At 36.5% G+C, this 27,546-nt stretch overlaps 1 protein-coding gene across 5 annotated transcripts in view; it reads left to right on the top strand.

Annotated features, from left to right (window-relative positions):
• SYTL5 (synaptotagmin like 5) overlaps positions 1-27,546 on the top strand; it is a 301,635-nt gene that overhangs the window by 234,907 nt on the left and 39,182 nt on the right. For all 5 annotated transcript variants that reach the window (XM_056826259.1, XM_056826257.1, XM_001379061.4 and 2 more), the window contains 2 exons: positions 9,825-9,960; positions 11,039-11,168. In XM_056826259.1, the coding sequence (XP_056682237.1) occupies positions 9,825-9,960; positions 11,039-11,168 (266 nt within the window). The remainder of the gene's footprint in view (positions 1-9,824; positions 9,961-11,038; positions 11,169-27,546) is intronic.

The raw sequence follows: 27,546 nt of genomic DNA, 5'->3' as shown, positions 1-27,546 counted from the left end.
CAAAGGAGACTAGACTTAGGTAAATGGTAGTATCACAGATAAATAAAGATTAAGGAAATCAGAGTTATGGATCAGATTTTGAGGTTAAAAGTTTGGTTTTGGACATGTTGAGTCTGAAGAATCATTGGGATAGTCAGATAATTGCCTACAGCAATAAAAGATATGGATCTGAAGTTCAGAAAAGAATTTAATGCTAGAAAGATTGATTGGAGATGAATTTCTAAAGAGGTGGTAGTTGAAGCCACAGAAGCAAATGAAATTGCCAAGGGAGGGAGTATATAGAGAGAAGAGATATGAACTAAAGACAAAGTCCAGGATAATTAACTACATTATAATATATTTTTTAAAAAGATAAGTATCCAGGAAAAGAGACAGAGAAGATTATAAACTTTTGCTTTACTGGTATTTAATTCACATCAGACTATTTACTGTCTTCATGAGAAAGCGAATTTATAGCACAAAATATAAGAAAACAATTGTCAGAAATTGTTTCTACATGTAATTGGGAAGAAGGAAAGAAATAAACAAACAAACAAAAAAAAGCCTTTGCGTGACCTAGTGTTATAGCCGAAGAAACACAGCCTTGGAATTTACATTTCTAGGGACATGCATATGCCAGTAATGCGAACCTAACTCTTACTGAACAGTAAGAGTTTTTTTGTAATCACAAAAAAAGATACACTTGTAAAAAAAACTCAACTATAACCTGTTAGTGGCCCTGTGAATGAAATACCTAGGTATACATTTAAATGTTATTATATTTTTCTTTTCCAAATCACATGGTAGATACAATTTTCTCTTAAACCCTTATCTTTTGTCTTAGAATAGATACTAAGTATTGGTTCCAAGGCAAAAGATTGGCAAGGGCTAGGCAATAGGGGTTAAATGACTTGCCCAGGGTCACATGAATAGGAAGCTGGTTTTGAACTCAGGACCCTCTATCTCTAGCCCTGGTTCTCAATGCACTGAGTCACCTAACTGCCCCTACATAAATTTTTAATAGTCATTTTATAACATCTTGAGATCTGTGTTTTTTCTTTCCTTTACTCTCCCCTGTACTTCCTGAGACAGCAAATAATATGATATAGGTTATACATATGCTATCATGCAGTGCATATTTCTATGTTCATCATGTTGAGAAATAAGAGATAAGTTGCTTATGCAAAAAAAAAAAACTCATGAAGGAAGTAAAGTAAAAAATACTATGCTACAATCTCTATTCAGACTCCAATTTCTTCTGTGGTGGTGGATAGTCTTTTTCATCATGAATCTGATATACATTTTAATGATTAACCTATAAAAGGAGACAGCAAAGTATAAAAAAAGTGTGATAGAGTGCACTATTTAATTTTTTTTACATTCTCTTTTTTATATTTTTCCCCAATTACATGCAAAAACAGTTTAAAAGAAAGTTTTAAAGGTTGATGGTTCTTGTGAAAAGTGGCTTAGAACTGGGCTCTGTTTTTTGAAGCTCAGCTTGCTCAGCTTTTGCTTAGCAGGAGGACAGGCTGCATCCCCCAACCTGACAACCACATTGTTCACACCACTGCTTCTATTATCCACTTGGCTGGGTTTGCTTCTTGTATTTTATCAGCTGCAGAGCTCAAGGAACCAGCAAACTATTTAAGGGTGTTAGCGAAAGGCTTGGTATTTCCTCCTACCAGCTTTTTTCCCCCTACAGAATGTTGAGATGAGATCATTAGTTTTGGAGGGAAAGACAGTTTTAAGATGATTTTAATGTACTCAGAGGTTTCCATGATAAATGATGTGAGAATATTTTTTAATCGGGGAAGAAAAGAAAAAGAATATCATGAAATATCTGTCCTGGAAAGACTTTTTGGTAGTGTTTGTATATTTATTTCTCTCATCATAATACTAAACACATACCTGTGTGTTTATGTATGTATATAGGCTTACCTCATTTTATTGTATTGCATTTCACAGAGATTGTAGGGTTTTTCTTTGTTTTTCAATTGAAGGTTTGCGGTCAGAATCAAATAATTTTATTGATTCTATTTTTCCAAGAACATGTGCTTGCAGTGTATCTTGGGGTCACATTTTCTTAATTCTCACAAAATTTCAAACTTTAGTAAGCCGTGATCTATTTGGTCTGTCCTCAAATGATTTTTGTACTTTACTTCTTTACTGATACCCTCAATGATGGCATAAGCTATTTGATTCCCAACATGACCCTAAATTGATAAAGGAATGAAATTTAAGCTCTCATCAATTCTTTCAGTAAATAAACATAATAAATGTGGATAGTTTGATTCCCAAGCTTACCCTAAATTGATAAAGGTATGAAATTTAATCTCTGAGTCAAATTTCCAACATTTATTATGTTTGTTTACTGAGAAAGTTGATTTTCATTTATCAGTTCTGTTACTGAAATCTATAAAGTTAGAAAGTATTTTAGATGTTTTCTTGTACAACCCTGTTATTTTAAGAATCAGAGACCCAGAACAATGATGCACCTTCTGCAATCATGGAGGACAGATTTATAGGGACCTTCAAAGTCATCTAATCTGCCCAGCCCTCATTTTATAGACAAATTAGTTTGTCCAAGGTTACACAGAATTAACTATATAATCATGAGATTTGAGTTCAAATAATGGTATCTGACACTCAATAACTACTGTGAACTTGGGCAAGTCAGTCCATAAACATTTATTAAGCACATACTTTTTTTCTAGGCACTGTGCAAAACACCAGGGATTCAAAGAAAGGCAAAACACAGCCTCTGCTCTCAAAGAGCTCATACTCTAATGAAAGAGACAACCTGCAAACAACAACACACAAACAAGCTACATATAAGATAAATTGGAAATAAATAAAGGGAAGGTACTAGAATTAAGAGGAATTGGGAAAGGCTTCCTGTAGAAGGTGGAATTTTAGCTGTGACTTGAAGGAAGCCAGGGAAACCAGAATATAGAAATGATGGAGGAGAATATTCTAGACATGAAGAACAACCAGAGAAAATGCCTGGAGTCTGGAGATATGAAGTATTTTGTTTGAGGACTAGCAAGAAATCAAAATTTCCTAGATTGAAGAGTACATGAAAAGGGGATGTGGGAAGATTCAAGAAGCCTGAGAAAGTATAGGACATAAATAACAAAGGGTTCTAAATGTCAAATAGAGGATTTTGCATTTGCCATTGGACTTTGTTTAGTGTGAGGGGACCTGGCCAGATCTGAACTTTAGGAAGATCACTTTGACAGCTAAGAAGAGGATATGCTAGAGTGGAGGAAGACCAGCCTAGGTCTGAGATGATGAGAGTCTGGACCAGAATGTAAGCAATGTCAGAGGAGAGAGGAGGGCATGTATAAGAGACAATAATCAACAGATCTTAGAAACAAATTGTATATTGGGCATGAGAGATAGTGAAGAGTTGAGGATGATATCTAAACTGGGAGGCTGGGAACCTGGGGTTATAGCCATGCCCTAGAGAACAATAGGGAAGTTTGTAAGGGAAAAGAGTTTTTTTGGGGGGAAGGAATAATGAGTTGAGTTTTGGACATATTGAGTAGATATCTCATCTATAAGACATCGAATTTAAGATGTCCAATAGGCAATTATAGATGAGAAAATGGCATTCAGAAGAGAGGTTAGGATTCAAAATAAGTAGATTTTAGAATCATCAGCATAGAGAAGATAGCTGAGCCATGGGAGCTGATGAGATCACCAAGTGAAAAAGTATAGAGGCAGAAGAGAAGAGGTATCAGGCTAACCTTTAATTAATAAGATTAAACTGAGTAAAGACCGAACAAAAGAGACTGAGAAAGGAGCAATGAGATAGGAGGAGAACCAGAAGAAAATGATGCTCTGAAAACCTAGAAAGAAGAGAGTATGAATGAGAAGTTAAGTAGTGACAAAGAAGGATGAAAATTGACAAGCCAACATTTTTGGTCCTTAAGAGATAACTTTGATCAGGTTACCGTAAGAGGTAACTTTGGAAAGAGTAGTTTCTGTAGAATGAAATAAGAAGTCAGACTTGGAAGAGAGTGAGAGAGAAGGCAGTGGAGACACCTATTATAGACAATCCTCAAACATTTCAGCCCCCAAAGGGAGAAGACATAGAGGATGAGAGTTAGAAAGAATCAAGCGAGGGTTTTTTGAGAATGGAGGAGACATAGATGTGTTTGTAGGTAATTGGGAAGGAGCCAGTAGATTGAAGTCATTTCATTTTTCTGATTCTTACTCAGTTTCCTCATCTCTACAATAAGGATAGTAATCTCAATGGTCTCTGAAGTCCCTTCAAACTCTAAACCTAAAATCCTTGATGTGGGATTTGAACCAAGTCTCTGACTCTAGACCTAATGCTACATTTATATGGCTCAAATGTAGCAGAGAAAAAAATTCAAACTGTGATCTCCATTTCCAAAATCTACGCTCTCCATTACCATCTCTTTGAATTTTGTTTAGGCAACCACTCAGAAATGTATTTCAAATGCGTTATCACTAATTGTCACAAAGAAGCAATTGGAAATATATGCATACACACATATATATGTGTGTGTGTGTGTGTGTGTGTGTGTGTGTGTGTGTGTGTATGTATATATACACATATGTTTTTGTTAAGGCATTTCAATCATGTCAACTCTTTGTGTCTCCATTTGGGGTTTTCTTCTCAAACATACTAGTGTGGTTTATCATTTTCTTCTCCAGCGCATTTTATAGATAAGGAAACTGAGGCAAATAGAATTAAGTGACTTGCCCAGAGGTTTTCCTGACTTCAGGTCTGATGCTTTATCCATTGTACCATTGTTCACACACACACACACACACACACACACACACACATGCAAACCCACACTTAATATTTATGTTGTAAAGGGAAAATTTTAAATTAATTGTTAAAATACTTTACATTTTTTTAAAAATCACTTTGCTTACAGAGACTAGATTGCTCCCTTTTCTGTTTTTCTCATTACCTTCTCTATCATGTGACTCAATAATGAATGTGTTATGAGTGAGCTGTCCTAATTTGCCTGATTAATTTTTTTCTTCCCTCTTCCCTCTTCTGAATTATACCCAATAATTGTTCATTGCACAACAGGAAGCTCAAGTCCAATGTTTACAGCCCCCCTGAAGCATTCAGAATTGGTTTTGCTTCCTCTGAACAGGACATCCCAGACTTCACTAGTCAGACCAGCGCTAAAGCCAGGTCTCATTCTGAATCTAAGCAGTCTCACCTCTAATCCTTTGGTGACCTTTTCTGCTATCCTAGACTATCTCTAGCCTTTATCATTATGCATAGTTTGGGTAGAATAAAAAGGTTTAAAAATCAATTCTTAATGCAAAGTTGAGTTTATCAGATCCATTCCCATTATCAAAAGTTCTATCCATTTTTTTTTACAAAGAAGTGAAATGATTTTCCCATTAATGTGGGATTGCTGCCATCCATGTAGGGAAACTCATAAATTCCGAGAAAACACAGCACCTGGAATTGAATATGCCATAGACAAGAAGGCATCTCATAAAGCCTGAGATCACTGAAACAGAGCCAGCATGACTGTATTTTATTTAATTTGGGATAAAGGCTATAACTATTGGCTAGTTCGTATAGCAAATGTGTTTTCTTCACTAACTAAAATGTCTAATTCTAAGACTATAGATTACTGATAGAGTATTACTAATAGAGTAGAATAGATTACTAATAGAGTATCATTACTGATTCTCTATTAGTCTTATTCTATAATATAATTTTAACATATTTGTCATTCACTTAAAAGGATGAATAGTGCATGAATTCACTCCCCCAGGACTTTCCCCTGTACTTCAGATAGCTGGTGCCTGGAAATCTGTAGTACCTAGGGACTTGTATAGAGCAGAAAAGAATAACTGAGGTACTTGGGAACATAGCATGATCTGCTCACCTACACTTCTTTATATTTTACAAAAACAAATAAATTGTTAATTTAGAAAACAGCTGGGCATGCTGACTACACATCCCTACTGTAAGAAGGCTGGGACTGGAAGATCTATAGATCTTGGGAGTCCTGAGCTACTTCAGTGGGCTAAGCCAGGCTAGTGTCCCCATCACTACTCCACCTTCCAACCCCACTGTCCAACATCAATATGGTGAACTTCCAGGAGGGGATGGAGCATTGGTTAGTCTAAATAGAGGAAAATCTCACCCAAGTTGAAGCTGAAGTTGGCAAAAGGTCCTATGGCTATCAGAATGGGACCTGACACAAGTAGTTCTTTCAGTCCAGGTGAGTTGGAAAGGAAAGGAAAGGAAGGAGAGAAGAAATGAAAAAGAGAGGGAAAGGAATGGAAGGGAAAAGAAGGAAGAAAAAGGGAAAGAGCTGAACAGAAGGGAGAAAGAAACAGAAAAGATCATATGTTAAGTAACCATTTCTTTTTTTTTTTTACAAATAATGTAAAAGTCCATAGTAGAGGCTAAAAAGGAATACTAACTCCCAAGCACAAAATAACTACACCTATCACTACTTATTTTATAATCTATAAATTTTCTTATATAAATATTTGTTTTCCTTTATGTCTGGAACAGTTTCTTAACACTTTTCAAGTCATAGGTTCCTTCAATCAATCAATAAAAATCAACAAATCTTCCATGTGCTAGACATTGGGCTAAAAGCACTAAGGATACCAAAAAGAGCAAGATGTTAGTCTTCAGGGAGTTTATAGTCTATAGGGGAAAGTAACATCCAATGAAATATCTATAAAGCAAACCATATGCAAGATAAGTAGGAAATAATTAACAGAAGGAAAGCACTAGAATTAAGAGGGGCTGGGATGGGTTTCCTATAAAAGACGAGATTCTAGTTGAGTCTTAAAGGAAGGCAGGGAACCTGCTCTTTGAAAGTCTCGTGGTAGAACCTATGGACTCTTTAGAATATGAGATTATAGAAGATGCTAATAATGCTGATCTATATATATATATATATATATACATATATATGTGTGTGTGTGTGTGTGTATACATGCTATATACATATATAAACAAGTTCACTGACCCTAGGTTGAGATCTCCTGAGGTCTATACTAAATCTTTTTCTTCCTCACTTCCTTGTTGCTCTTAGATCCTTTTTATATTTTTCAGGTCCTGGTTATTGTGCCAACTCTCCCCAAAGAAAGGCCTTGGGCCAGATTTTTATTGTTTTTGGCCAATAGTCAAGGTATTAATTACGTACTTAACTAGAGAGTTAGTAACTACTCTACCTTCCACTTAAATCCTCCTGACTGTAGGCTCCTGAATGTCTTAAAAGCTATAATAATCCACTTTGACATTCTAAACTGACCTCATTGCTTGCACCTAAAGAATATTTCCTCCAAAGTCAATGGTCCCTTTTATTGTGTTTTTTTTGAAGCATGTAAGTTTAATAACTCCTTGAATTTTTCTTTAGTGTAAGCAAAATGTCTTTTTTCACAACATGATAAATATGACAACATGTATTGCATGATAATACATGATTGCAAACTCATATTACCTACCATCTTAGGGAGAGGAAAACTGTTGGTTAGAGAGAATACATCAATTGCAAAATGAAGGAAATTATTATTTAAAACTGTGTCAGCATGTAAATAAATAAGGGAAAGATTTTTTTATTTAAAAAAAGAGAGAGAAAAAGAACTTACCAATAGGCCTTAAAATGCCTTAGGGAGGAAGTTCTATTCCATATAAATTTGGATCTTGGAATTACTTGCATGCTATCTTGAAAGTCTGCCCCTTCTTTTTTTTTTAAAGTCTATTTAATTAATTATTTTAGAATTTATTTTAGATATTTTATTTTACCAGTTACATATAATAAAAAATTTTTACATGTTTTTTGAAGTTATATGATCCAAATTGTCTCTCTTCTTTTCCTCCCTCCCTCCCAGAGCTGGCAAGCAAATCAATGTGCTTGTCCTTAATCATGAATATCTTAAAAGCACCAAATTTAAGCAAAACATATTTTTTAAATTAGGTTTTTAAAGACTATTAAAGGTATATTAATGACTATGAGTATTTTCACATCATGAATACTGACCATATCAATAAACTGACTCTTTTGAAAAAGTAGAGAAGGCATATATAATATATTAATGAGGCTGCCATCCTGTTGACAAATGATGTATATCTGAAGTCCATTAGTAAAGATCACAGTTCACCCATGCCTTCACCTTCATGCTTAATCATGTTTTACAATTCTTGTCCATCTCTCTACCTTCACTCCCATCTTCTTCTTAGACTGCTGTGTTTCATCATTTGTGTACATGTAGAATCGCTATATGTCTTCCTCAAACAGAGGTCATGCCAAGCTAATAATGATTCTTTGGAACCATGGATAGCTTTACATATGTATATTGTGTGTTCATGTGTATACATGTATACACATGTACACGTGCAAATATATCTATAACAATGTGACTAATTTATGTTTTTGTTAATAATAATTTTAATTTTAATTTTAAATTTCACTAAGATATAAATACATGTGTTTGTTTCTCAATGATGATTTAAAGTTAAAATTAGAATTAACTGATAAAATGCATAATTTGTATATTTGTATTTATATATCCTCAGTGGTGATTTAGAATTAATATTATTGAGAAATATAGGAAACCTACTTTAAGTTTTATATACTGAAAATTTGTTTATATCATATATAAAAACTAGTACATATAATAATATATAACCATCTATGGTTATAGAGAACTAATGATAAAATATAGAAATATATAATTGTTGTCATAATAGTCAAAGTAATAGTAATAATTCATTCTTTTTCTTCATCCTATTCTCTTATATATTTTCTTCTGTCTATTATTTTCTCCCAATTTATTTCAAAAGTTGTCATATTTTATTTTATTTATAATCTTCACAATTATCTCTTTGAGATTAGAATTTGCTTTGCTTATGACTAATCCCTCCCTGAATCTATTTTTCCCTCTTCCTCTTTCTAATCTATATCCCTGCTGAGTTGAATGTAACTCTACAAAAAACTCTATATATCTGTATTTTGTCCTCTTTTGATCAGTTTAGATGCAATTGAAGGTCAATTGACAACAAAAATGCTATGATATAATTTAATTATGTATTGTATTAATGTTGTTAATAATAATAATCTTAAATTACCACTTAGGTCCCTTTCAGTTCTCCCATTCTGTGATTCTAGAGCTAAGATAATGGACTTCTTTGTTAGAGGAAAGTCTGGAGGTATTGAAGATACTTCACTGTTTTGCTCTCTCTTCCTTGTATTCAATCTGAGGTCCAACTCATTGTCTTTTTGAAGTATCAGGAACAAAAATTCTTTACCTTCTTTTTGTGTTGTGACTCCTTCAACAATCCAATCAAGACAATGGACCATTTCTTGGAATGATGTTTTTACATGTTTAAAATCAAACACATTATTACAATAATAATATTGGAATAAAAATCTAACTTTTCCCACCCAAGTTTATGGGTCCCCTGAAATCTAGCTCTGAGCCTCTTGGGGATCCATGGATCCCGGATGAAAGACCCCAGATCTATGATATATGTATTCTTAAGCTGATCCAATGGACAGTCTACCCAATTATGTGTCATAACAGAGACAGAGAGGATTCGCCTTCCTTTATGTGTGTGTGTTACGTTGAGGAAATTATTAGATTGATCTCTTTGGAGTGAGAATGGATCATATTTGATCCTGGTAGCACTATGGGCAAATAAGGGCATCTGGAGAATCTTTGTTGTCTTTAGAGAAATACTCATTCATTTCAATAGCGGCTAATGGGTTCTTAGTATGGGATCAACTCTATTTCAGAATTGCTTATGTGTGCTATTGTAGCTGATCCTTTTCTATATAAAAAAGTGGGTTTTTCTTACTTTTTTTTTTCAGGGGAAATGTCTCACCAGACATCAGTGACCAGGAGGCTACCCTTGGGAGCCTGAAAAACCAGAGCAATGGCACCATGCCTCGGATGCAGAGGTCACCAGCCCCAAGTACCCGCAGTATGAGCTCAGCTAGCAGCAGAGTGAGTAGGGCCAGGCTGTGCTGCTACACTTGCTGGGCATAATTGTTGATATAATCAGGTTTTGTTATTTTTCATAATCTCCATTCAAGTGGGATTCTTCTTCCTCCGTTCCCGAGGACTTATTCCTCCTCGTTACCTTTTCACTTTCCCTGGGTCCTCTGCTATTTGTCAGAAAGCAGCAGAGGTTTGGGGGTCAGGCTAGGGGATTGGGGTTGGGGAGGTGGTGGAGGGCGGAGGGATGTCCCTGCATTTCAAAACCAAACAAAATTATGTTTCAATTGCCCTTACCCTGGTATGGATGTAGATAATCTAGAGCTGAGAATCCTCAGGAGATGAAATCTGATGTAAAGGATGAAAAAAGGGAATTTGGAGAGATTATTTTGATTTCATTTTCCCCAAACAAGAGATCCTCTAGGCCAGACAACATGCTAAGAGCTGGGGATGCAAAGAATGGCAAAAGACAAGCTCCTGCCTTCGAGGACCTCACAGTCTAAGGGGCGGGGGGGAGAGGTGAAATGACATAGCATGTAAATAACATGGTACTAGATTGGCGAAAGAAGCTACATACAGGATAAATGGAAGACTGTCATTAGAGAAGAAAGTACTAGCGTCCGGGGAAGCAGGCTGAGATTTTAGCTGTCAGAGACCTAAAGGAAGCCAGGGAAGTCAGTAGGCAGAGCTAAGGAGGGAGTGTGTTCTAGACGTGAGGGACAAGCAGGTAAAAATGCCTGGAGCCCACAGATGGAGTGTCTTGTTTGAGGAACAGCAAGGACACTCGTATTGCCGGGTCCAGCAGCACCTGAAAAGGTGGGGGAGTTAAGAGAGGAGAAAGAACGTGAGAGAAGAAGGCTGGGTTTAAAGGTCTTCCAATGCCAGGTGGTTTTGTACTTGATCTTAGAGGTCATAAAAAGCTGTCAGAGTTGACCAAGCAGGGTCAAACGTACCATTGCTTTAGGGTGACGGCTAAATCTTGTAAAATTTGGTCTGCCTCATTATCTCCTCATCATGATCTGAGCCAGGATGTCCCTTCCAACTTACTTTTTAACATTCCACCCTCTTTTTAAAATGCCTTTGATAGGATCATGGTTTAGAAAATGTCATGGCGGTGGCTGCCAGTGAAAGTATCCCTGAAAGTTTAACAAAGAGGCATCAGAGAAGGGCTTCAGGAACGCCTTCTATAGCTATCTCTGGGGTCTCTCTGTCTTCAGGTAAGTTTTGCTACATGCTCAAATCTTCATTTTTTAAAAATGTATCATGTTTTATAAGGTGAATAAACACTTGAGGGCATTGTGGATAGAGTCTCATTGGGCTTGGAGTATGGAGGACCTGAGTTCAAATGTAACCTCAGATATTTACTATCTGTGTGACCCTAGACAAGTCACTTCACTCTATTTATCTCAATCATCTGTACAATGAGCTGGAGAAGGAAATGGCACAAACCCTTCCAGTATCTTTGCCAAGAGTAAGATATGACTGAAGTGACTGAATAACAACAATAGACAGGGTACAAATTGGTTATAAACAATTATTGTGAACAAGTTCATATACTTTATTAACAAACAGAAACATCACATTCAGAGAAGAGAAAAAAAAAAGGATGTTGCATGTGAAAACCTGAAATGTGATACAGAAAGCTTGGTTTTAACATAGAAATACCGACCTTCCCCTACTTGCCTGTGACCGTCCCTGAACTTCCTTCTACTCTATTTTGTGTGTTTTTAAATGTTTCTTTGATGCTCTTTTTATGGGAGAAGGGGAGCTGGAGGCAACACAACTACTCCATCCCCCTAAACGCAAATAGAAGCTTTACCTTGTAACCTATAGATAGAGTCAAGCAAAACAAAATTTTGTTGTATTGGCCATGTCTGAAAATATTAAATTCTGTGCCTCCGTCTATAACCTCTCCAACAATAAGTGGTCGGCATGCTTCATCATCACTCTCCTGGAGTCATGACTGATCGTTGCATTGAATTGACTTCTCAAGTTTTTCAAATGAATTTTTTTTTTACGTTATTGTGGTCATTACACAAAACTCCTGGCTTGACTCATTTTGCTCAGCTCTTCAGCAATTCATAAAGGTCTTTGCAGGTTTCTCTGGATCTGTCCTTTTCCTCATGCCTTACAATATAATAATGTACCATTATATTCCCATGTAATTCATATATATATACATATAGATGATAGATGATCAATGATCTAACATATGACATATTTATGATATAGATGAGCAATATATGTGATCATATAAATTCCTGTCCTCATTTTTCATATATAATTTGTTGAGCTAAACCCCAACTGATGGATATCTACTTTATTTCTAATTCTTTACTACAGCGCCCAGACTAGCCTTGTCTCCATTCACCCCCAGGCTCGTCCTTATTGGTTCTATGTCAGTGCCAGTTAACTTCTAAACCTCCCCACCTGACCTCACTTGTCAGCTTCCTCTTATGTGTTGTGTCCAGTCATTAGACAGGGCCTGGATTTCTCTCTGTATTTCTTTATCTAATATTTAGCCTGGTGCCTAGCAAGTAGGAAATGCTTTATAAGTACTTAATTTCGACTTGATTGAGTTATTTCTCTCTTTCTTTATCTCTGAGTTATATGCCTAGTAATTGTATCATAAGATCAATGGATTTACTATATTTAGGGAATTTATGGTTATATTTCAAAATTGCTTTCCAAAATGTTAGGCTACTTCATAGCTCCTCTATGAGAGCATTAGTATTTCTGTCCTTCAAAGCGTCTCCAACAAAAGCAATATTCTTCTTTCATTATCTTTGACAGTCTGATAGGCTTAAGGTAGGACCACAGTTATTTTAATTTGCATATTCTTTATTATTGGTGAGTTTGAGCATTTTTTCATATGGCTGTGGAAAGCTTAGATTTTTCTCTTGAAAATTGCCTGTTCATTTATTGAAGAATGTCTCATTTTTGTAAATTTGAAACATATCTTTTTATAGATAACATAGAAATTTTATCAGAGAAATTTGTTGCAAAGATTTACCCTAGATAATTATTTTCCTTCTCATTTTAAATGCATTATTTTGTTGTTGCTGTTGTTGTTCCAAACCTTTTCAATTTTATGTAATCAAGTAACACTGATGAATGTTTACCAAAATATTAAATACCCTTGTTATCAGAAGAAATAAGGAATTTAATCAACTCAAATTGAGTAAATGAAAATGTCAGGACATAAGGGAATATATAAAAGGTGGGAGAAACAACAGCGTAGGGCCAGAGGGATTTATAATGGAATTCAATCAAATATTCAAAAAACAATTAACTCTAATTTTACATAAATGGCTTACAAAAATAGGGAAAGATATAATCCAACTATATTTGCTGTGTTATATGAATATTCAAATATTTGATTGAATTCACTTCATTTAAGTGATTTTTGGTGGCATATCATTGGGCAAAATTATTTCTAATATCCCATATTCCTTTTAATTTATTTTAGGTTTATCTTTTTCATTTGCATATTGAAATTTTGGTGTTGCTCTCTTTTTTATTTGATATCTAATAGTTTATCTATTTTATTCATATTTCTCCAAAAATCTCCACATTTTGTCCATTCAACAGTTTTTTTCCCATTTTACCCTTCTTTAATTTCCAGGATTTCTATTTCCATGTTTAGTTAACGGTTTTTGTTGGTTGCTACATTATTTTAATAATTACATATTCAATTGACCAATCTACTCTTTCCCTCTTTATTGATGAGAGTGTTTAAACATTTTTCCCTCACTGCTGGGGCTACATACAAAAAGTTATAGTATGCTTTTACATTGTTGTAATTTTTTAATAAAATTATCTGTTATCTGAGATTATGATTATGATAAAAGTCTCTACTACTTTTTAAAAATTCACCTGAACTTCTGAGAAAGAACACTATCCACATACAGAGGAAGAACTGTGGGAGTAGAAATGCAGAAGAGATACATATGATTGATCACATGGTTCAGTGGGGATATGATTGGGGATCTAGACTTTAAATGATCACTCTGTTGCAAATATTGATAATATGTAAATAGGTTTTGATCAATGATACATGTAAAACCCAGTGGAATTTCTCGTTGGCTCTGGGAGGGGGTAGTTAGGAGGGGAGGGAAAGAGGCTTATATGAATCATATAACCATGGAAAAATATTCTAAATTAATTAATTTATTAAATTAAAAAAAACTTTCCATGATTAAACAGAAATTCACCTGAAGCCTGCTGCTGCTCCTATTCTTCTTCTCCCTTAGGAGTAGCTAGATGAAGGAAGGATTAATTATCAGTTTATCAAGCATTTACTGAATTCAAGACCCTATTATGAACAAAATTTAAAAACACATCGTGGTTCCTGCCCTCAGAAAGGCAGGATTGGCTAGTGAGCTTAAAATTAGGAAGACATGGATGTGAGTCCTGGTTCATTCCCTGATTAGTTGTGTGACTTCAGGTAAATTCTTTTCCATATTTCTAAAATGAATGTTATAATGCTTGCAACCTCTATAAATTATAAATCCTTAGACAAATATTAGTAGCCCTAATTAAGAAAAGAGGCATTGTGACATAATATTTAGAACACTGGTCTGGAAATAAGGCAGATCTAGGTTTGAGTCCTCCCACTGACAATCTAGTAGGAGATATGAGTTGTACACATAATTATAGTACTCAAAAAAAAATGAAAGTATAACAAGAGAAGCACAAAATACTTATGAACTTCAGAGGAGACAGAGATCACATAGAGATTGAGTTATTTTCCCTGTACCTAGTGGTGGGCTTTGCACTAATGGAATTCTGCTCTATCCCAATGATGCAAAGCACTTTTTAAGTTTACTTCTCTCGTGGCCAATTTCCATTATCCATATGGACAACCGTGGTTGAGATTACCATCTGTGGACAGGGAACATCCTCAAGATGACTCCCCCATATATAGGGATCAAATGTACATCATATTCTTACCACTTTACTCAACCAAACGTCAGGTATTTAAGTGTCTACTTTGTACTAAACATCTGCTAAGTGACAATGATACTGTGATCCAAAGAAATAGGCCCTGTAAGAAGCTTGAATTCTGAACTAACTACAGTCTTTAGTCTGCCTGCTGTATGGCATCTGGTAGGTTTTTTGGAATCATAGGATTTAAAGCTGGGAAAGACCTTAATCAATCTTCCTTTTTGCAGATAAGGAAAATGAGGCACAAAATGATTAAGTGTAGATTTGAACTTCTCATCCCTAGTCCTGCATTCACTGCCCTTTAATCTTGCCAATTTGTAAAATTTGAGGTCATACCTCTAAGAGCTTTGAGAACATGAATAGTTTGCTTTGGATGCATAAACTAAGAATGAATCACATTCTTTTTATTATGTCATTTGCTGTTTCTAGGAACTGTTACAGTAGAATTTTAACAAAAGTGTAAACTGAGGCAGATCTCCCCATAAAATTGCATTTATTAGCAGAGATGTGATACCTATCAATAAATGGGTCAGTGGCTTACCTCCATACATGCCAAAGACTCCAAACAGAACAAAGCACAGAGCAGGGTAGAGGACGCAATGGGATTGAGAACAAAATGATAGGTTACAGAGCTGAGGTGAAAGAACAACATGATTGGTTGGAAATGTGGTAATTGGGGCTAGCAATGTCCCCTCATCCCCCAGCTCCTTCTCTCATGAGAATAAGAAGTGCTTTTTATTGGAGACCAGGTGTGAGATAGCAATCCAGTCTTTTGGACAGCAAACCAGATATCCTTGAAGGATTGCTTAGTAGCTGAAGTCATGAGGTCCAGCCCCATCTCTTTCTCACATAGTCCTCAAGGTTAGCAAAATTCCCTAAGGTAGGAGGGCTGGATTTCTAAACTTAACCCATTATGAGCCAAATGAATTCTGAACTAAGTTTAGAAACAAAGAACCATGACCTAAGCAGTTACAGGACAAAAGCAATATAGGACAAACGAATTATTTGTTAATAGGATCAATAAGAAAATATTATATGATCGATTTTAATCTTTTCAAAAGGACATTGTGTTGGAGCAGCCAGGGAACACAACTGATAGAGTGCCTAACCTCAAGTCAGGAGGACCTGGGTTTAAATCTATTCTTAGATACTTCTTAGCTCTGTGACCCTGGACAAGTCACTTAACCCCAAATGCTTGGCCCTTAGAGGCTGCCTTAGAATTGAAATTTAATATTGATTCTAAGACAGACAGTAAGGGTTTAAAGAGAAAAAAATTTTAAAGGAATATTGTATGTAAGTTCCTCAGCGTTTATTTCCTTATTGTACAGAAGAAAGAACAAGAAAGAGGAAGTTAAAAGTACCTATGGCAAGCCTGTGGTTTTGTTTTTATATAGTGTGTCATCTTATGGGCATTCTGCCATCACTTCTCCACCTACCTTCCAAAAGCCTACTTAACATGCACTTATTAAACACTTACAAAGGTGCTGCAAAGATAGAAAACACTATATTTTTAATTATTAAAATTATTTAATTGTTTAAAAAGGTAACTCAAAGGATCAAGTTACCTGCTGGAATCATGGTATGCTTCATATCATGCCTCAGCTGCCAGGCATACCTTAAAAGCCAATTCAGTCATAACCTACCTAATGTAGGTTACTCAATTGTTTCCATAAAAACAGAACATGAAATGAGTCAACATTACATTTAATCCCAAGTTATGAAGCATAAAGTACTAGACAGGAATCAGGGAGACCTGAGTTCAAATCTCCCTCAGCCACTTACTTGCTTGTGTGACCCTGAGTAAGTCATTTAGTCTTTGCCTCAGTTTCCTCACACCTCCCTCCCAGAGTTGTTACCTGGTTCAAATGACAAAGGATCTTTAAAACACTTAGCACATTGCCTGGCAATGCCAGTTACTTAATAAATGCTTGTTTACTTCCTTCCTAAATGTGAGATAACATTTTTGGATGATCAGAATATAGACTATAAAAACTTGAAATTGGTCTTTTTTTAAAATAATATTTTATTTGATCATTTCCAAGCATTATTCATTAAAGACAAAGATCATTTTCTTTTCCTCCCCCCCATCCCCCATAGCCAACGCATGATTCCACTGGGTATCACATGTGTTCTTGATTCGAACCCATTGCCATGTTGTTAGTATTTGCATTAGGGTTTCCTTTAGAGTCTCTCCTCTGTCATGTCCTCTCAGCCATTGTAGTCAGGCAGTTGCTTTTCCTCAGTGTTTCTACTCCCACAGTTTGTCCTCTGCTTGTGGATAGTGTTTTTTCTCCTAGATCCTTGCAGATTGTTCAGGGACATTACACCACCAGCAATGGAGAAGTCCATTACGTTCGATTATACCACAGTGTATCAGTCTCTGTGTACAATGTTCTCCTGGTTCTGCTCCTCTCGCTCTGCATCACTTCCTGGAGGTCGTTCCAGTCTCCATGGAACTCCTCCACTTTATTATTCCTTTTAGCACAATAGTACTCCATCACCAACATATACCACAATTTGCTCAGCCATTCCCCAATTGAAGGGCATCCCCTCATTCTCCAATTTTTGGCCACCACAAAGAGCGCAGCTATGAATATTTTTGTACAAGTCTTTGTGTCCATTATCTCTTTGGGGTACAGACCCAGCAGTGCTATGGCTGGATCATAGGGCAGACATTCTTTTGTCGCCCTTTGGGCATAGTTCCAAATTGCCCTCCAGAATGGTTGGATCAGTTCACAGCTCCACCAGCAATGAATTAATGTCCCTATTTTGCCACATCCCCTCCAGCATTCATTACTTTCCTTTGCTGTCATGTTAGCCAATCTGCTGGGTGTGAGGTGATACCTCAGAGTTGTTTTGATTTGCATCTCTCTGATTATAAGAGATGTAGAACACTTCTTCATGTGCTTGTTAATAGTTTTGATTTCTTTATCTGAGAACTGCCTATCCATGTCCCTTGCCACATTATCAATTGGAGAATAGCTTGGTTTTTTGTACAATTGATTTAGCTCTTTATAAATATGAGTAATTAAACCTTTGTCAGAGGTTTCTATGAAGATTTTTTCCCAATTTGTTGTTTTCCTTCTGATTTTAGTTACATTGGTTTTGTTTGTACAAAAGCTTTTTAATTTGATGTAGTCAAAATTATTTATTTTACATTTTGTGATTCTTTCTATGTCTTGCTTGGTTTTAAAGTCTTTCCCCTCCCAAAGGTCTGACATGTATACTATTCTGTGTTTACCAAATTTACTTATGGTTTCCTTCTTTATGTTTAAGTCATTCACCCATTTTGAATTTATCTTGGTGTAGGGTGTGAGGTGTTGATCTATTCCTAGTCTCTCCCACACTGTCTTCCAATTTTCCCAGCAGTTTTTATCGAATAGTGGATTTTTGTCCCAAAAGCTGGGATCTTTGGGTTTATCGTATACTGTCTTCCTGAGGTCGCTTTCCCCCAGTCTATTCCACTGATCTTCCTTTCTGTTTCTTAGCCAGTACCAAATTGTTTTAATGACTGCTGCTTTGTAATATAGTTTGAGGTCTGGGACTGCAAGGCGCCCCTCATTTGTGTTTTTTTGTTCATTATTTCCCTGGATATCCTTGATCCTTTGTTACAAATGAACTTTGTTATGGTTTTTTCTAAATCAGTAAAGAAATTTTTGGGGAGGTTAATGGGTATGGCACTAAATAGATAAATAAGTTTGGGTAGGATGTTCATTTTTATTATATTGGCTCGTCCTATCCATGAGCAGTTGATGTTTTTCAAATTGCTCAAGTCTAGTGTGAGTTGTGTGGAGAGTGTTTTGTAGTTGTGTTCATATAGTTCCTGTTTTTGTCTGGGGAGATAGATTCCTAAGTATTTTATTTTATCTAGGGTGATTTTGAATGGGATTTCTCTTTCTAGTTTTTGCTGCTGAGCTGTGTTGGAGATATATAGAAATGCTGATGACTTATGCGGGTTTATTTTGTATCCTGCAACTTTGCTAAAGTTATTGATTATTTCAATTAGCTTTTTGGTTGAATCTCTAGGATTCTTTAAGTAGACCATCATGTCATCTGCAAAGAGTGATAACTTGGTCTCCTCCTTGCCTATTTTGATGCCTTCAATTTCTTTTTCTTCTCTAATTGCTACTGCTAGTGTTTCTAGTACAATGTCAGACAATAGAGGTGATAATGGGCATCCTTGTTTCACTCCTGATCTTGCTGGGAATGCATCTAGTTTATCCCCATTGCAGATGATATTAGCTGATGGTTTTAGATATATACTGTTTATTATTTTTAGGAATGATCCTTCTATTCCTATGCTTTCTAGTGTTTTTAATAGGAATGGATGTTGTATTTTATCAAAGGCTTTTTCTGCATCTATTGAGATAATCATGTGGTTCTTGTTGCTTTGCTTGTTGATGTGGTCAATTATGTGGATGGTTTTCCTAATATTGAACGAGCTCTGCATCCCTGGTATAAATCCTACTTGATCATGGTGGATGACCCTTCTGATCACTTGCTGGAGTCTTTTTGCTAGTATCCTATTTAAGATTTTTGCATCTATATTCATTAGGGAGATTGGTCTATAATTTTCTTTCTCTGTTTTTGACCTACCTGGTTTTGGAATCAGTACCATGTTTGTGTCATAAAAGGAATTTGGTAGAACTCCCTCTTTGCTTATTATGTCAAATAGTTTGTATAGTATTGGGATTAACTGTTCTCTGAATGTTTGATAGAATTCACTTGTAAATCCGTCGGGCCCTGGGGATTTTTTCTTAGGGAATTCTTTGATGTCCTGTTGGATTTCATTTTCTGATATGGGATTATTTAAGAATTCTATTTCTTCTTCTGTTAGTGTAGGCAGTTTGTAATTTTGTATATATTCATCCATATCACCTAGGTTGGTATATTTATTGCCATGTAATTGGGCAAAGTAATTTTTAATGATTGCCTTAATTTCCTCCTCGTTGGAGGTGATGTCCCCCTTTTCATCTTTGATGCTGTTAATTTGCTTTTCTTCTTTCCTTTTTTTAATTAGATTGACCAGTACTTTGTCTATTTTGTTTGTTTTTTCAAAGTACCAGCTTCTTGTCTTATTTATTAAATCAATAGTTCTATCACTTTCAATTTTATTAATTTCTCCCTTAATTTTTAGGATTTCTAGTTTGGTTTTCTGCTGGGGGGTTTTAATTTGATCGCTTTCGAGTTTTTTCATTTGCATTTCCAATTGATTGATCTCTACTCTCCCTAGTTTGTTAATATATGCACTCCGGGATATGAATTTACCTCTGATTACTGCTTTGGCTGCATCCCAAAAGGTTTGAAAGAATGTCTCACCATTGTCATTTTCCTTGATGAAATTATTAATTGTTTCTATGATTTCTTCTCTAACTAAATGATTTTAGAGTATCATATTGTTTAATTTCCAATTAGTTTTTGATTTGGTTTTCCATGTACCATTACTAATCATTATTTTTATTGCCTTGTGATCTGAGAAGGCTGCATTCATTATTTCTGCTTTTTTGCATTTGTATGCCATGTTTCTGTGACCTAGTGTATGGTCAATCTTTGTGAATGTGCCATGTGGTGCTGAGAAGAAGGTGTATTCCTTTTTTGTCCCTATTTATTTTTCTCCATATGTCTTTTAATTCTAATTTTTCTAAGATTTCATTCACTTCTTTTACCTCTTTCTTATTTATTTTTTGATTTGATTTATCTAAATTTGATAATGGTTGGTTCAAGTCTCCCACTAATATGGTTTTACTGTCTATTTCTTCCTTCAATTCTCCTAGTTTCTCCATTAGAAAATTGGGTGCTATATTATTTGGTGCATATATGTTGATTAGTGATATTTCCTCATTATCTAAAGTCCCTTTTAACAGAATGTAATTACCTTCCCTATCCCTTTTAATCAGGTCTATTTTTGCTTTGGCTTTATCAGATATCATGATTGCCACTCCTGCCTTCTTTCTGTCAGTTGAGGTCCAGAAGGTCTTACTCCATCCTTTAATTCTGACCTTTTGGGTGTCTACCCGCCTCATGTGTGTTTCTTGGAGACAACATATGGTAGGGTTTTGGATTCTAATCCATTCTGCTATTTGTCTACATTTTATGGATGAGTTCATTCCATTCACATTCAAAGTTATGATTGTTACTTGTGGACTCCCTGGCATTTTGATATCCTTCCCTAATTCTAACCTTTCTTCTTCAGCTCTAACTTTTTAATCCAGTGATTTATTTTAAATCAGTCCCCCTTATACCCGCCCTTGATATATTTCCCTTTCTAGCCCCTTCCTTTTTGTTCCCTCCCCTTTCCCCCCTCTTCTTCCCTCCCTTTTTTATGTTCCCTTTCCCCCTTCCCCCCTTGGTTTTCCCTTCTCCCTACCCTTGTTGGGTAAGATAGAATTCAAGATCCCAATGGATCTGGATGTTCTTCCCTCTCAAAGTTGATTTCCCTGAGAGTAAGATTTAAGTTAAAACTCTCTTCCTCTCCTTCTTATAGGAGTTTTCTTCCCCTCCCCTTCCCGTGTGAATCTTTGTGTGAGAAAGATTATTCTATTTGGTCTTTCTTTTCCCCCTATTTACATATTACATTTTCCCCACATATTAATATACATAGAATGATATAAATATAGTCCTTATAGAAGAGAGTTTGAATAAAAGAAAAAGATAAAATTTTTCTCCTTTTCCCTTTTCTTCATATTTACCTTTTCAGGTATTCCATGCTCTTTGTTTTTCGATATTGAACTTTTCACAGAGCTCTGGTCTTTTCTTTGCAAAAACTTGGAAATCTTCTATTTTGTTGAATGCCCATACTTTCCCTTGGAAGTATATAGTCAGTATTGATGGGTAGCTGGTTCTTGGTTGAAGGCCCAGCTCTCGCCTTTCTGAAGATCATGTTCCATGCCTTATGGTCATTCAGAGTGGAACTTCCAAGGTCTTCTGTGACCCTGATTGGCATTCCTTTATATCTAAATTGTCTTTTTCTGGCTTCTTGTAAGATTTTTTCTTTTGCTTGAAGGCTTTGGAATTTGGCAATTACATTCCTGGGAGTTGTCTTTTGGGGATTTAGTGTAGAGGGTGTTCTGTGAGCTCTTTCAGTGGCTGTATTGCCCCCTTGTTCTAGAATCTCTGGGCAATTTTCTTTGATTATCTCTTGTATTACGATGTCGAGTTTGCTGTTTACTTCTGGCTTTTCTGGTAGTCCAATTATTCTTAAATTGTCTCTTCCTCTATTTTCCAAGTCTATGACCTTGTTGGTGAGATATTTTATTTTCTCTTCTAATTTCTTGGTCTTTAGGCTTTGCTTTATTACTTCTTGCTCGTTTTCTTCCAGTTGGCTGATTCTGACTTTTAAAGCCTGGTTTTCCTTTTCAGTTTGGCCAAACTGGTTTTGTAGATCTGTGAATTTCTTTTACATTATTTCCCACTTTTCCTCCCAGAAGGCTTCCATCTTTTTGATCATTTCCGATTCAAATTCTTCATGGGTTTGTGGAGAGTTTCCATTTCCTTTGGAAGGTTTCGGAGCATATGCTTGTGTTTCCTCTTCTATCTCCTCTGTATTTTGTATTTTTGCTCCATAAAATGTGTCCAAAGTCTCCCCCTTTTTCTTGTTTTTCTTGGAGTGTTGAGGCTTTTCTGTGCTGTTTGCCATCTCTATCTGACTGGGGAGGTCTAGCTTTTCTTATCTCTGTCTGGTGTTCAGAGGCTTTAGCCCCAGGCAAATTGTCTGTTCGTGGGTGTTACTGCTCTCAGTTCCCTCCCGATGCTTCTTCGTTGCCTTACTCCCACACTCTGAGCCTGGCTTTGCACTGCCCCCAAGGTATCTCAGAGCCTTTGTGGGCCAGAGAGGCCTGCACTCTGAAGGGGAGGGGCCAAGGCTTCCCAGAGCTCTGAGGGCTCCTGATAGGATTAACTTTAGTTGGGTTGGATTGAGTGTGTCTTAAAGCAGGGACCTTCCCTTAGACTCGACGGAAGGATCCAGCCAGGGGGCTACAGGCTCCCCTCTGTCTCTCTCTGTTTCCCTGCTGTCTGGGTGCCCCCGCGACTGGCTAAGGTTGTTTTCAGGGTGCAGCCTTCAGAATAGCCGGCCCTGGGGTCTTTTTGCTGGCTCTTAGGTTCCTGCTGCTGCCTTAGACTCAGCGCTCTGGGTTGGGGGGGGGATGGGTCCTGGGACCTTCCTTCTGCCTATCCCTTAGATCTGAGTTATCTCAGGTTCTGGCTTTTGGGGAGCCATACCTTTTGATCCAGGTCTAGGAGGAGGGTTCCCTGGATCTATCCTGTTGTTTGTTTTGAATTTCGGTGTCCTAGGAGCATACAGTTTGAGATCGGTACGGAAGGAGTTTCCAGAGAGCTTTAGCTCTTTGAACTTTAGCTCTCTCTAAGCCACCATCTTGACCGGAACTCTGAAATTGGTCTTTACATAAACTTTAGACTGTATTGACCTTTGTAGAACACATATAATGATGCTTCCTTCCACAACTTGTGCCTTCTCCCTCTTTAGAAACCCGGAACTTTTTTACATGCCCGGCAAGGTAAGGACAAGTAGGACTCATACCACATAAGACTGTGCAGGTTTGGGTGATCCCCGTGGCATGGAGACTCCCTCAAAACTTCACTATTCTTCCCATATGACTTTTTTCTTTAGATGGTTTTTTATTTGTTACATGGCAATACCTAGGTAACTCCCTCCCTTTCTCATTACTCTCTCCCATTAGAAAAGGCAACATTTGACAAAAAGATATATGTCTATATAAAACTAAGTCTCACTTATTTCTATTTTTCAGTACTATCCCTAGAGGTTGACATAGACAAGTTATTCTCCAAACAATATTTCTGGTTGCTGTATATAATGTTCTCTTGGTTCTGCTTGTTGCATTCTTCATAACTTCATGTAGATCTTCCATTGTTGTTGTTGTTGTTGTCAACCTGTTCAAGTCATTTCTTAGGCATAGTAGTATTCCAACAACTTGTTAGCCATTCCCCAGATGACAGACATCCCTTCAATTTCCAGTTCTTTGCCACCACAAAGAGAGCTGCTAAAAATATTTTAGAGCATGTAGGTTCTTTTCCTTTTTTCCTAATCATCTCAGGAAATAAACTTAATAGTGATATTTCTGGGTCAAAACGTATATGTAGTTTTATAATTCTTTGGGCATAATTCTAAATTGTTCTCTAAAATGATTGGATTGGTTCACAATTCCACCAACAGTTTTTAGCATTCCTGTTTTTCCCATCCCCTCCAACATTTGTCATTTTGCCCTTTTATCATTTTACCAATTTGTTGGGTATGAGATGATAATTTCAGAGTCATTTTATTTGCATTTCTCTAATCAATAATGATTTTGAGCATTTTTCATATAGTAATATATAGCTCCTGTATGACTTTACATATTAAGTTTATTGCAAATAGGAAGAGAAGACAGAGACAAATTATACTCCCAACTCCCAGCTTTTTGAAGCTAGAATAGGTAAGGGAAAGGAATGAATTTGGTATGTATGAGCCTCATTACAATTCATGGATGCTTTTCTAAGTCTACCCAGCAACCATTTTATGATTGATTAGATAAGAATGCCTTCACCACATAAGTGCAAAATCCCATACAGGAATCTGTGGGAAGCTTAAGGAGGTGTTTTTGTTTTGTTTTGTTTTTTGAGGTGTTAGTCAGAAATCCGTTAGGTCTAGAAGTATCACTTCATCGCTGATCCTTTCAGCCAAAAAGAGCTGGTAATCTCTTCCTCATCAGCTTTGTAACACTGTATTAACATATATACTTATAATGTTTTTTACTATTATATTTATATATTCATTTTATCTCTCATACACACAGTAGTCAGAATCCTCAAGGGAAAGACTTACATCTTATGGATCTCTGTCTCTCTCAGTGTCTAGCATGTTTTAGTGCTCAATAACGCTTGCTAAATGAATAAATAAATTAATTCCGTGCTTTAGGCAAATAGCTATTTTTAAGGAAGTTTTATAGAAAAACAAATTAACTTTATCTTCTAATTTTTTAAAAGGCACATTGGTAGGGAGGCTATCTCATACTTCAAATTGGTTGCCCTAAATTAAAGTGGACACTAATTCCTGCATCCTTTAGGGATTCTTCAGCTGCCTAATGTTCCAGTGGCAGTAAGATGGCTAATTAAAAATAAAAATAAAAAAATAGAAACTCTTTCCTCTAAACCTCACCTTTCCAAATTTCAGCACCTGCATCACTTTGCAGTAAATAGTCTTCCGTCACATGCCCCAAATGCCTCTGCCATGTAGGAATTTATAAAAGTTCTTAATAAAAAATCAAAGCCTTAAGAGTCTTCCACAATTATTGTACTGAGCCACCTACCCCCCACCAAAGTCAGAATGAAACCTAGCTATTTTTTCACATCACTTTTTACTTTTTAGTTTCCTTTGTTTCCAGTTACTCTATTTTAATCTCTCTATGCATAATTAATTAATTGGCATGAGTCACAGATCACATAAGACCAATTGTGGTTTATATAAGACAAACAAGAATTAGAAACAGCTTATTGAAAAAGAGATATTATGTAAATACTTTCTAGTCAGGGACTCTTGGGGAAAATGAAAAGGAAGTTAAACCTTTGCTGTCCTCCCTGATATCCAGGGACGATGACAGTCAGTAGCTTCAACCTATTCTATCCATACTCATCATAATTCGTTTCCACTCCTGCTGGATCTAAACCTATACACTACCCATACTCTAGTTTCTAAATTGGCATTAGAAGATGCCTGTATGTGGGTGCTGGGTGGCTCAGGAGGTTGAGAGCCAAGCCTAGAGACAGGAGGTCCTGGGTTTAATCTGGACTCAGATACTTCCTCACTATGTAACCCCGGGCAAATCACTTAAACCCAATTGCCTAACCCTTATGGCTTTTCTGCCTCCGTATCAATTCTAAGATGGAAGGTAGGGGCTAAAGAAACTGAAGAAGCAGATGCCTCTAAGGGTGTGGGCACCTCACTTTCCCCAAATGCCTTTGTATCATGGCAGCCCTCCAAACCTGCAACTCCTCTGAACTTCACAATTAACGCTTTGGTCCTCCCTTCTGGAATGTCCTAAACCTTTCCCTACAAGTCAGAGGAGTCTATCATCGTCCCTTTGGATTATAATTCCCATTATAATATAATTTCTATTCCATGAAGCCATATAGTAAAGCCTGGGAAGAGCAATAAACAAAATAGGAAATAGCAAACAGTAGTACAGAGGACATGAGAGTGTCATACCTTTTCTTTTCTTTTTTGGGACTTATATTTTTTTCCCAGATTTAATGTCAATACAATTTCTTAATATTTGTTTTCTGATATTTTGCCATATCCATGTTGTCTCTCTCCCTCCTCAGCCCTTTCCCCTCCCCCCAAAAGGTAGGTAATATGGGATAGGCTGAACATACGTTATCTTATAATACCCATTTCCATGTTCATCATGCTGTGAAAGAAAACCTATATTGCTTACCCTAAACAAAAACGTCATGGAGGAAATAAAGAATGGTTACACTCCAATTTGTATTGGACTCCATGTGTCCATTCTATGGTAATAGATACCCTTTTTTCATCATGAGTCCCTTGGAGTTGTCCTCAATCCTTGCCTTGTTAATAATATTTGGTTGATCAGTCATTCAGAGTTGATCCTTCTAAATTTTTCTTGTTACTGTATATAATAACCTCATGGTTCTGCTCATTTCAACTTTGTATCATTTCACAGAAGTCATTCCAGGTCTTTGGGGGATCATCTTGCTGGTCACTTCTTATGGCACAATAGTATTTATTCCATTACACACATACACCACACCTTGTTCATCCATTCCCCAACTGATGGACATCCTTTCAGTTTCCAGTTCTTTGTGTCATACCATTTCAAAACAAAACACACGTGTGGGGTCGTGTAGACACGGCCAGTTAAGTTTATAGGAAGTTCATTTCAGACCTGCATATTGGTGACCGCCTTCTTAAACTGAAGGAGACAGAATCCACTGATGAAATTAACAGAATTAGACAAATTTATCCTAGATTTTCATTCTTTAAAGAAATTGAATCTGGAAGGAGAAAAAGAGAACATTCTCTGTGTCCTCTGCAGTAGTTACCTTTTGTGTGAAGTGTTAATGTAGACATTTAGCATTTGCCTTTTCTGTCAAAATGCAAAAAGATACATTAGACCCTGCACCGGTGCCTAGTACAATGCTTTTCTACCTCATGAGGCACTTTATAAATAGTTGTTGAATACAGTCATTTTTCCCACCCATGAGAGGTTTTTAAAGAAAGAGCCTTGAGAATCGTAGTTATCCCTGCTGAACGCCTCAAAGCTGACGTTTGTATCTCCGTGGCATTTTTTTACCTCTTACTTTCTGTCTCAGTATCAGTTCTAAGACAGAAGAGTGACAAGGGCTCGGTAACTGGGGCTAAGTGCCTTGCTCAGAGTTTGTGTGACCCTGGAAGCATCTGAAGCCAGATTTGATCCCAAATACTTCCGACTCCAGGCCTGGCACTCTATCTTATATTCTACCTGGATACTCCTGCCCAGGCTATTTTAATCATTGAGAAATGAAGAGAGTTGAAGGCATCAGAGCATTTTTTTAACGCCTATCTTCCATCTTAGAATCAATAATGTATTTTGGATCCAAGGCAGAAGGGTGGTAAGGGCTAAGCATTGGGGA

This window comes from Monodelphis domestica, chromosome 4 (genome assembly GCF_027887165.1).
Source record: "Monodelphis domestica isolate mMonDom1 chromosome 4, mMonDom1.pri, whole genome shotgun sequence".
NCBI lineage: Eukaryota > Metazoa > Chordata > Mammalia > Didelphimorphia > Didelphidae > Monodelphis > Monodelphis domestica.
Note: the sequence above shows the minus strand (reverse complement) of the source record. Positions and strands in the feature narration are given on the sequence as shown.